The sequence below is a fragment of the Hydra vulgaris genome, chromosome 14 (assembly GCF_038396675.1).
Source record: "Hydra vulgaris chromosome 14, alternate assembly HydraT2T_AEP".
In the NCBI taxonomy this organism is placed as follows: domain Eukaryota; kingdom Metazoa; phylum Cnidaria; class Hydrozoa; order Anthoathecata; family Hydridae; genus Hydra; species Hydra vulgaris.
In genome coordinates, this window is record NC_088933.1 from 19072501 (window position 1) to 19085539 (window position 13039).

The window sequence follows — 13039 nt, forward strand, 5'->3', positions numbered from 1 at the left end:
GAAGTGGTGCTAAACGAGAGCATATGAAAGAATAGCCTGTGGATTCAAACCTAGTTTCACGACAAATGAGTGAATTCTTATGAATGTAAATGCCCAGGTCAAGCATGTGACTATTGGAGTCTTTATGAATTAAAAGAAGGTAACCATCAACACTAAGATCGCAAGATAAAACAGCTGAACTCAAATTAGTCTCATAAAGAGCAAGCATGTCTGGTGAACTTTGCAAGAGATAAGACTCAACAGAAGTAAAATTACTTCGAAGACCACGAATATTAGTGAATGATAGGTTTAGAGAACTTGGTGATGATGATGGTTTTTTGTGGTTTATAGTTTTTGGTACTTTATTCATTTTTAAATTTGTTGAAGAACTAGACTCAAAGCATAGATAGTACTCAGAACACTGTCTAATAGCCCAAGCAATTGGCAATGCACACCAAAAAGTACAAACAGGGACACCATCCATGCGCACTATGGCACTGTTAATACTTTAATATTTTAAAGCTGTTGATGGAATCAGCCTCTTTGAAAGCTATCACAAAGTTCAGGAAACCTGACTACCTGAAACCTGAGCCCCAAGACAGGGGGTGTTTTAAGTCGGAGTTGGCATCTTCTAGCTTTTGCCTAAAAAGGCGTATCCTACAAGGTAGCAGGACATGAAGCAGATTGTACTGGGTTACATTTTACCAGTAGCAGGATAACCTGACCTGACAGTGTACCTGACCTGACAGTAGCAGGATAACCTGACCTGACATTATTGATAGTAATTATTGATTATTAATAAAAGTCTTTATTTAAAAGAAATGAAACTTAGTAATATAAAAAAATTTATATTATAACTATTTTTTTTTTAATTTTTAATCAAAAACAAAAATTTTTACATTTTTTATATAAATATTTTTTTTTCTTTGCTTTATATATATATATATATATATATATATATATATATATATATATATATATAGATCTATAGTTTGTTGTCTTTGGGAAGAGCGGAAGGAAAAAAGTGATTCTTACGCCAACACATACGTCACTTTTAATTACTTTTGACTTTCGTCCAACATTTGCGTGTTGGACGAAAGTAAAAACCATTAATTTAATTACAAATAAATCGTTTTTAAAAAAAAACACAAAAACGCAAATTTAATTGACCAGAATGGTTTAAAAACATTCTGAATGTTTTTAACAATATAAACAATGTTTTTATTTTTTTTAATAAAATGTTTTTACTTTTTTTAATAAAATGTTTTTATTTTTATTTTTTTTTAATGTTAATCATGCGCGGAGTGTTGCTACATCGACTATCTTATAGCCTGACTCGCAAGGGAGTGCTGCTACATCGACTGACAAATAGCCTGACTCGCAAGGGAGTGCTGCTACATCGACTGACAAATAGCCTGACCCGCAAGGGAGTGCTGCTACATCTACTATCTTTTAGCCTGACCCGCAAGGGAGTGTTGCTACATTGACTGAGGGTTTGGTTGGGGCAGGCAGTCTATCAATTAATAAAAAAAAATAATTCCGGTCTTGCATTTTAATTTTTACTTTTTGTCAACAAAATATGGAAAAAACTTTTGGACAACATCTACGGGTTGTATATATATATATATATATATATATATATATATATATATATATATATATATATACAACAAATTTTTTGACATAATGAAGCTAATTGAATTACTTATTCATTTCAATAATTATTTAAATTTTTTATCGGATGCTTAGATAGAAACTGAATATCTTTGCCAATACTTGACATTACCTGCTGGATCTTGCTTTGAGCTACCTTTTTCGATGCAGCTCTCTATTTTTTCTTAAAATCTTTATTTGTAGGTTATTTGTTGCTTTTCAATAAGATTTCTTTTATAAATGACCAATAACTTTCAATAACTCGCAAATTTGAGTTTTCAATCATGTACAAGTCTTCAATTATGCACAAGTTTTCTCAATTTTTAAATTTATATAGCTTTTTTGAACAACGAATTGCTTTAATTTCTCCATCAATTGATCACTTCAAAGTTTTCTTTTTATGATTTGCTTTATACTCTTGAAGTAATTTTCCTATCAAAGCTTGGCTGCATTTAAATTTTCTCACAAGATCTCTCTGCAACTAACATAGATTTGCCTTTATGGAGTGAATGATTGATTTTGCTTTATATTTATCTTTAAATTCTTTCTTTTTTCCACTTCCAGCTTCTTTTTCAATAGATTGGGTCTGTTTATATTGCCGCAAAATAAATCAAACTGATGGTCGAGAAACATTGGTCAATTTTTAAATGTCAACTTGTGACAATGAAGGACCATAAAACAACAACACATTAGTTTCCATTTGCAAAAAAATTAAAAAAATTTGTCAAATATTTTTTGAGTAATTAATGATTAAAAGGTGCTGAATTTCATCATGTTCAACCAATATAACACTAAAACCAATTAAGATAAAATTGAGGAAGATAAAATTATATCAGAAGTTTTTATACAGAACTGCTCCAATCTATAAGCATACTGAAATAAAAAGAATTTCAGTAAATTTTAGTATTAACTGTCCTATTTTAATCTCAAATAAAAATATGAATTAAGATATTGCCAATTAAGTTAAATTTAGTAGCTTAAATAATGAATTTTTAAATATTTCCTAAAAAATATAAAAAATATTATTATCATGTCATATTAATAAAAAATTTTTTATTAATATGACATGATAATAATATTAGTTAAAAAGTCTTATTAATATGACATGATTATATTAGGTAGTTCAAAAGTTCATGAAGATTTTGCTTATAAAAAATGAATCTTATAATAATATAAAATGACCAGAAATTGCCATACATCACAAAAAACTTATAAAGAAATTTAAATTTTCTAAAATATAATTCAATTCTGATAATCACTGTTATTTTCTGTTCTTTTTTTAATCTACAGTTATTCAGTTATGTACAGTTATCTCAGTTATGTGCAGCCAAAAAGACCCAACACTCGCAATTATTATAGATAATTTATAATGCAACTTATAAATGCAAAATAAAAAAAATAAAAAAAACGCTGGCAACACACTAAACAGTCACCTACTGCATATAAGATAAACAGTCACCTACAGCATATAAGATATATACTAAACAGTCACCAACAACACACTAAACAGTCACCTACAGCATATAAGATATATTCAAATATCACCTACGGTGATATTTGAATATATCTTATATGCTCTTTATAAATAAAATCATTAAAATGCATAAAAAATATTCATTACTATTTTATGTTTAGATTTATCAAAATGTTATCGCAACCTAAATGCTAATATTTAGAGCTGTTGGTCATATATGTATATATTCTCTATCTTTGGAGCAGTTTATCATATGTTCTTGATTGTTTTCTTTTTTAATGAGTCATAAAACAAGAAGCGTTCTGTCAAATTTATTATAAATTTTTTTATAACTGAAAGGATTTTTTGCAAGTTTCTAGAAATAAAACATTGTTTTTCTCAGCTTAAGCATTTTTTGGGGGTAACAACACTGTCCAGAATACCTAGACTATACTACTTATCTTTTTGCTTGAAATTTTAAACAACCACATAGATATTTGAATCTGAGAGAAAAACTTCTGTAAGAAGTATTAATTATACTGATGTTTTCTATCTGTTGAATTGCATGACTATTTAGCTAAACCTGCATGTCTTTCTACCAAAAAAAAAAACTTTGTAAATACAACTATTTTTGTCTACCTACAGACAACTGTCTACCTGAATATAACAACTGTTTTTCTAACTGGATTATTAAATAAGATTGTATATTGTCACAAACAAAATGTTGCTAATGAAGAGCTAATATGTATACATATTATCATTATAAATAAAATTCCTAACTAAACTAGATATTCTTAAATCACGGAATTATATGTTAGTTTCTCAACTCTCATCATTGATATTTAAGAAAGAAGCTTTTAAAGTACTTCTTGAAATTTTTTGTTTCACATTTTATTATTATTGTAACTTTGCTCACTTCAAAAATGATTTTTTGAAAATGCAATTGTTAAATAAGTTATGATAAATTGTTAAATAAGTTATGGAAAATTGAATTTGTTTATAATGTATTTTATACTTCATTAAGTTATTAGAATATGTCATTCCAAAATAAGAAATCTGTGTGTAAGATTTCTTACATTTTACTAATCATGTATTTGGCTAAAAACCCATAATTTATATTTAAAATATAAAAGATAATTTCTTATGTTGTTAAATTTAAAATATATTAAAAAAATTATGATGGTATTTAAAATAAAACTATTTTCTTTTAACAAGGGCATTTTTTGAGGGTATTTTTTTCTTATTTGAAGATGACAATTGCTAGAAGACAAAGAAATAGAATTAAATACAAAGAAACTGAAAAGTCTTTTTGGGTGGAAAGATGAAATTTGTGTCTACTTGTAGAACACTGCTCAGTAAATAGTTTTATAATAACATCATCTTTTAGCTTTCCAACTTTTTAACTTAATGACAACTATTAAACCAGTCTTTATAACCGATAGCCTTCCATTCTGTGAAATATAGGTTTTTGCAACTTCCACAAATTTCAGTCAGATTAGGACTTATACTCTAAATAAATCTGAAACTGAAAACCGAAACTGAAGTCAACTAAATATTTGATCAATTAAATCTTTTACTTTTTAAATATTTTAATTTTATAGACAAATATTCTAACTAATTATCTAATTTAAACACACTACCAGACAATTGACATTTAATGAGACAAATTTATCTAAATTTTGACATATTTTGTGCCAATCTCTAAAATAAAAAATTTCTTGCTGCTTATAACAATTTGCATTAAGATTCACAGACAGACGTAGGTATTTAAATTTTGCCAAGCATAAGAACTTTACCAGAAAAATTACCTACCAACCAACCTATATGAAGATTTAATTCAGCCTATTGTCTAGCTAATAAAATCCAAAGATTTCTTTCTTTTAAAAAATTTGTCTTAATCATTTTTGATGAAATAAAGATCAAAAATAATTTATTTTGAAACAAGCATAATGGAAAGCATAATGGCTTGTTGGTTTTGTTGATTTTGGTGATAAAAAAATAATTTCCAACAAAAATGTTAGAAACCAGCTAAACATATCATTTTTGTTTTCTTGTGAAGAGCATTGTTAATTTGTTGCAAAAAACATTATAAAGTGCAAAAAAAAAAAAGAAAAAAAGAAAAAAGAGTACTCACCTTGACCTTAAGGGTGGGGGTTGTAAATACAGAAAATTTTATAACTTTTTTTTTACTTAGAACATTTAAACAATCAAAAAATTGATCCATAATCAGACAGTTTTTAATAGAAAATCTAAAACGATATAAATCTAATAGTTTACATTTTGAATAGCTTGTTCTTATAGAAATCATGAGTGCTTGTTGCTTGTTGATCTGATGTTTCTCACAAATATCTCTAGCATGGAAAAAACCTTTGTGAGCAATAAAAAATATTTTGAGTATAAATGTTAGTTAAATAAAAAAAAAAGTTTCACAGTAATGAGTACCATCTGAATTTTGCAAAATATTTTTTCAACTTGGCATGCAGATAATATTTCACGCATTGTTTTTTATACTAGTAATAAAATTTAGAAAATTTGAACTTTGAGTAAAGTTTTTATGAATTATATTTTATTCTTTATCAGAAAAACTTTTTTACTTCCTGAAAGATCTAGAAATATGTGAATGGAAACTTCAGAAAGCAAAGTCAATAAAATACTTTTAAAAGTTTCAACAAATTTTCCTAAGATCAAAAAAATGAGAATATATTAGTAAGAATGTTGAATCGATAAGCTTTTTAACAGCATGTCTTTAGTTCTTAGAAATATTTTTATTTTAAATTTAAAAACTTAGTTTTGCTCCAATTTAAAATCACATTTTTTTCGTTGAGGTTATGATATTTCACTTTGCATCAAAATGAATTTTAGAGATAAATAACTTTTTTTGTTGAAATTTGATTTAGTTGATAACCAATTATTATATTATAACATTATTTGGTTTTACAATCATTTTAATTGATTTGTTCAATAAATTTTTTATTCTGTTTTAACTTTATGATAAATTACTGTTTTTATCATAACTTTTCAATGAACTTTTAATGATAAATTCTAATCTTTTAGAACAATTTTTATGAATAACTTTATAAACAACATCAGCTATAAACAACAATGTTAATCTAGTCAAAAAAAATTTTTTGAATGCAAAGAATGTAAATAAAAAAAAATATAAATGAATATAAATAATTTGAATCATTTATTTTTTGAATATATTACTAGAAAGAATTGTTCAAAATCATTTTCCTTTTAATTTTATTTAACATGATTTAAAAAAAAGACTTTTGGAAAAAAGTAGGAAAAAATACACTACTGTGTATTATATATATATAAATTATGTAAAATATTTTTTAATAATTTAAACAAAATGTGTTTATTTACTATAGAATCATTACAAGTAAGTTGTTACTTTATATAAAATCATATTGCTCAATATTATAAAACCGTTAGAAATAATCAAAGTTATTTATTTCAAATGTATATAAAAATGTAGTTATAAATGATTATCTCTTAAAGTTTAGTTATTTTATTCTTCTTTCATTAAGATTTATTTTTTAAAAATGTTTTCAAAACATGTAAAAAGTTGTGGCCTCCCAAGTTTCCAGATATATATCTAAACAAGTTTAAACGATGCAACTAGAGTCAAAAATCTCATCACATTAGACAGATAATTATTTGATTCCATTAGGAAAATATATATATGCTTCCTTAAAAACATTATATTAAAATTTCTTCTTTAACATAAGGTACTTTATATTTCTTGCTTTATTGCAAAATCTGTTAGCCCACTTTTTCAAATTTTTAAACTAATTATTGTGGTATAAAATTATACCATCTAAAGCTCTTGTTTGGACATAATATGCTGATAAGACCGTGCTAATTCCAAATAAAAGAATTTGAATAATTTATTCAAGTGTGTTTTATTCCTAAAAGTTTAAGTACATGACTTCATTGATTTTTTTGTTTGTTTACATAATCAATCTTTTAAATTAACAAAAAATGATGTCATGTACTGAAAATTTTATGAATAAAACTCACTTGAATAAATTATCAAGTCTGTAGATTGCAGCGTATATTATGCTGACTTTTTGGCCTACAACAAATCGAAAATAGCGAGCTTTAACTAAAATGAAAAAGTTTTTCTTGGTGTACATTTATTCTTTTGTTCTAATCAAAAAAATTTAGCCCAAACATATTTTTTATCATTCTTTTTATATAAACACAACATGTCTCGGAGGTTTCGGATTCCTTTAAATAAATCTCCGCTATAGATTTCAGATTTTAACAATTTTTTCTTTTGGTGGCCCTTTTTCTTGTGGTAGCAGGCTATAAGGTGTGAAAAATATTAAGACCATTGTCGAAAAAGTGAATTTTTCTAATATTTCTTATAAAGACACACACACAATGTCATAAAATGAGCCTATTTCAGTATTTTGTGAATGCTCCTCTAGCTGCAATAAGTTTTTCAACCCTCTTAGGCATCCCATTAATCAGTCTTGGACACATGTCTTGTATTTCTGGATCATGTGTCCAAACCTCTATGAGCGCCTCAATCAATGCAACTTTTGTTGTTGGCTTTTGTCGGCAATTCTCTTTTTGACTATCATCCACAAGTTTTCAATCGGGTTCATATCAGGTGAATTACCCGTCCATGGTAGGATAGGAACATTATTACAGTTCAAAAAGTTTGCAGCAGAGCGTGCCATATGACATGGTCATCTTGTTGGAAGATGAAACCACCAAGAAAATGAATTTGAAGTTGAGGTAGAAGTTTTTTCTCCATTATGTTGATGTATTGATGTTGATCCATTCAACTTATCATCGACCATACCATTACTGAGATAGGATGCTTGACAGTCTCCACCAGACATTGCGGTTGAAATTCTTCCCCAGAACGACGGCGCAGTGATGAATCTATGTTCGAGATATTTGATGACATTTATCGTCAAGTATCTCGAACATAAATTCATCACTGAAGCAAACCTAAAAATACAAACACACTGTAAAAGTCTTGAGCATACATTAGATTAACATCCTGTAATCACTAATTACATGTTCACTTCATTTTTCATTCATGCAGTAAACATAACCATTGCTACAATATTCGATACCTATGGACATAAAACAATTGCACTAGCAGGTAATGTATGATATTAAACATCATTATTACATTAAATAATATGTTAGACTTTGCTTCAACTTGGAGTACATGGTTGTAAGCTCTTACATTAAAAAAATGGTACCTTTCTCCATTGTTCTGTGGTCCAATCTTTGTCATCAATGGCCCACTGACACCGCCGCGTTTGTTGAGCATTGGTCAAGAGCGGTTTTTTGTGTGGTCAATGTGCTACAAATCCATCTTGTATCAGACATCTCCGAACACAACTTGTTAAGACATTGATCTGGTGCTCCTGCAGCACACCATGGAGCTGTCATGTCATGACTGGTTTTTGGCCTGAAGTGGAACGTCTAGGAGAGGACATAAAACTAAAGTCCAATCGTTTCTTGATGGTAAAAACAGCTGTTTTACTTAGTCCACATTTCTTGGCAATTTCCCATTGTGAAAATGTTTCTAACTTAGACTAGGGTCAGCAACTTTACCCATATTTTGAAAATATAATATAATCTGAGAAAAAAATTCTTAAATAATCAGAATTACATATATTTAAAATCAGAAAAATATTAAACTGTATCACTATCACTTAAAGGTTGTTTAAACCATACATATTCACTTGTCCGCAACTTACATTTCACAAGGCAAAATATATCGAATGTTCACTAAAACACATAATTCTACAATAAAAATTAACAGACTCAAATCCAAATCAATAATTTTAATACTCAGCCACACCCACAGGATATTGATGATAAAATAAAGCAGTACTGCGATTTTTTCAGAGTCTAAAAAGTGGTATCAACTAATAAAAAAGCTTTTTTTCTTGGTGGTCTTAATATTTTTCACACCACTGTTATATATATATATATATATATATAAATATATATATATATATATATATACATATATATATATATATATATATATATATATATATATATATATATATATATATATATATATATATATATATATACATTTGCTACAATTCACTATATGTGAATGGAAAATCTTAATATACTTTTATTTATATGTAATTTATAATTTCTTTCAATCATTCTAATGTATTTTCTTAAAAATTAAAAATAAAAATAAAAAATTGAAAAAATTATTTATGATTATTTTTCATTCAGTCATTCTGACGTATTTTTTAAAAATTTTAACAAACAAAAAAATAGAAAAAAAAAAAAACAAAACAAAAAAAACCTCAGTAATAGGTGTGTCAATTATACGTTTATCTCCATACTTTTTCCATAATCCTTTGCTTACCTAAATAAAAACTTTTTCCTCAGTTTTAACAAATAAAAAATTAAACCAAGTATTCAATTTTATTATTAATTTCTAGAAATTCCATGAGGAATATATATATATATATATATATATATATATATATATATATATATATATATATATATATATATATATATATATATATATATATATATATATATATATATATATATATATATATATACACACACAAATAAATATATGAAAATATACTTTATAGGCACCGTCATATTGAGCTACTTCTTCACCAATCAAAATAACTTTTTCATCTCTTTCTAACTCTTCATCCATGGCCATGTTAAGGGCATCTCGAACACTTATCTTAAAAAGGAAAACATAAAGTAATTTTTTAAATAAATAATTTCAGCAATATATTACTATTACAAGGTTTTACTGAAGTTGATTAATATTAGATTATAATATTGTATATATAGTAAATTGAACATAATATTCATTCATGATATAATTTTTTTACTAGATGAAATGTTTAATAACTTTTTCAGACTTTTTTTATTTATACAAACTATTGTTCTTTATTTATAATTACTTACTGATTTTGTTGCAGCAGAAGAAGAAGTGACAGAAAATGCTCTTAAATTACTGTTCCGTAAATTTCTCACCTTAAAAAAAATAAAGATATAAAACTAATTTCTTTAACTGCATGTACTTGATGTCATAAAACACAAGTAGATTTTTATTGATTTTAACACATGACTAAATTAGAGGTATAAAAGCTCAAAGTTGTAAAAGGTTTACTTTTTTTAAATCAAATAATCAAGGATCTACATATAAAAAAATGATTTTTAAAAATGTAATACACCTAACAATTTCGATAATTTCATGCACACATATTTAACAGTACTTCTTCATGCTCTTAATGCACAGAATGGCATGAAAAAAAATAAATCACATATAAGCTTAGATTGAGTAACCTTGAAAGAAACATTTGCTTATTAACGATTTTTTTTGTTTTTTCATAAAAATGTCAACAAAAAAAATAATAATGATTATATATATATATATATATACATATATATATATATATATATATATATATATATATATATATATATATATATATATATATAATTATCATTGTGCATTTTCACTCTGCCCTCTTAATAATCAATCTTTCAATAATCATCACAAAATAAGATTATAACCCTTTAACACACAGTAACAGAGGCGATTTTAGTGTGTGTGTGTGTGCTTAATTAAAATATAATTCAGGTGTGTGACCTTGACATTTTCATCTTTTATGGTACCCTTAAAAAAATTGTCTGGTAACCAAATATTTAAAGACAATCAACCAACACACCTTACTAAATATACATCCAACATAGGAAACTGACAATAAATTGATTAAAATAGCAGCAAATGAAATTTTTGGATCTAAAATCACCATTTATTTAAAGTCTGTACATCATCAAGTGAAAATAGACTATATAAAGTAGACTATATAAATCTAAATGACAACATTTTGGCTGCACATTTGCAATTCTAATTTTCAACAAATAATAGACAAATTTGTCTATTATTTCAGGGGAAAAAACTATGGAAGTCCTGCTGGTAAAAATATTATTGCTTTACTTGATAGATGTCTAAAATGAAATTTTAAAATGAAAATGTTTATTTGGTAATGAATAAAGTTCTTGCTGCACAAGGTAGGTATTATTCAGCCTAACTACGGTCATGTTAAAACAACAGTGACCAAGTCTTTATTTCTACCAATAACAACATTTCTGTAAATATAAAACGAGATACATTAACTAAATCCAATTGAGTAGATTTAAACATGTTTCTTATTACCATAAGAATTTCTAAAAGTGGAAAAGAAAACTATATTGATAATACAAATTCGAATATCATTTTAATAATGGCAGTAAACCTTTATAAAAGGAAAATTGAAACTAATCATTTTATGAAAATTTTGTGCTCAAAATTTTGAAAAATAGCACTAGTAATAATAAAAAAAAGTCTAGCTTAATTTCACCTAAAAATCAAACTACTACAAAAACTGTTTAGTTATTAAATATTTTCATGATTTTATTAACTTAAATTAAATATCAATGTTTTATCAAAGTATAAATAATTTTTATAAAACTTCCAACAATAGACATTTTAAATAGTAACACTGTAACTGTAAATTTATATAGCAGCACAACAGCTGTAAAACTAATATTTGAAAAATATTCAAAAATCAAAAGTTAATCCAAAACCACAAGTTTCAAAGGTTTCAAATAAGATAAAGGCTTTTAAACCTTTACTTAAAGCCTAGGAACCTTAAATCTAAATAGGCAATTTTAATTTGAAAAGATGAGGAGTAAAGACGTACAGAGTTGTTAAATGTGTTTTAAAATTTTGAAAGCATTAAATATATACAACTAATGCTGTGGCAGTATTTTTGAAAAAAGAGGACTTATATCACAATAATAATATTGATGTTAAAAGTGAGTTTAAAATTTTATACTTAGTTCTAACACTAATTAAGACTAATAAAAAAAAAAGTAAATTTTTGCCGTTTCAATAAGCAAGAATGATCTATTATCAACAAAAAAAATGTTATTCAAAAACATTTTTATTATGCCATTAGATTTAGAGAAATAATATCAAAAAATAAAAAAAATAATTACATAATTTTCATAAATATCAAAGGGAAAATACAATGTCAATAATCGTTCATTTCAAGTTCATTTCAAGAACTATCTGGTTAACTCATTTTATATTAATTTTTCAACTTAAAAATTTGAAGATGCAGAGGAATTGTATAATGAGATCTGAAATTAAAGGTTGTCTAAAGTTTGTTTGGGTAACTGAAAACTTTACCTTTTCAGTTACCTAAACTTATTTGTTTAAGCAACTGAAAAGGTAAAGTTTTCAGTTACTCATAACTTGAATTAGTCATACATTTTTGTTGGTTGATGACAAGTTTTTTAAAACAAATATTAAGAATAATATGTATATAAAAATGAATTTTTCTTAAAAAAAAAATGTATATAACTTTTTAATTTAAAATTTATTACAATTTTGAAAGGATTATAATTTTTCAGGGATTCATTGTGATTTACAAATATAAATTATTACCGAAAAGGCTACCAGATTCTTCATTAACTTTTCCCTCAAAGTTGGAGTAGCCATTTTTTTAAAATATCACTCGCAATAATTCCGTTTTTAACTCGATATGGACAAATGTCATATGTCACGCCGAGCCGAGAAATATATTCTTTATTTGAATTAGTCGGATAATAATGAATTATTTAGAAATTTTTTCCCATATATTTTTTACAACTACACTGTATTTAAAAGTTTTAACAATATAAAATACTTTTACAACATACAAGTTAAAAAATACATCTAATATAGTATCAATAGACATCAAATGCTTTTAAGCTATATTTAGTGTACAAAACTTGTATTTAAAAAAATAATATTCTATTTTATTAAAATATACACAAAAGTTATATTTTAATAAAACAGAATAAAAATAAAAAAGCTTTAGTTATGGAGTCGTAGGAAACTCGTAAAAAACTGTGTAAAATTTTTTTTAACAAAAGCATTTT

General features: G+C 25.7%; 1 protein-coding gene across 1 annotated transcript in view; it reads right to left on the bottom strand.

Annotated features, from left to right (window-relative positions):
• The window catches only part of LOC100207420 (pyruvate dehydrogenase E1 component subunit beta, mitochondrial), a 57485-nt gene extending 44767 nt beyond the window's left edge, over window positions 1-12718 (bottom strand). Inside the window, exons 1-4 of the mRNA XM_065818334.1 lie at window positions 12564-12718; window positions 10031-10099; window positions 9693-9800; window positions 9396-9458 (exon numbers count right to left, since the gene is read on the bottom strand). Coding sequence (XP_065674406.1) covers window positions 9396-9458; window positions 9693-9800; window positions 10031-10099; window positions 12564-12617 — 294 coding nt within the window. The 5' untranslated portion in view covers window positions 12618-12718. The remainder of the gene's footprint in view (window positions 1-9395; window positions 9459-9692; window positions 9801-10030; window positions 10100-12563) is intronic.
• Window positions 12719-13039: the final 321 nt, after the last annotated feature.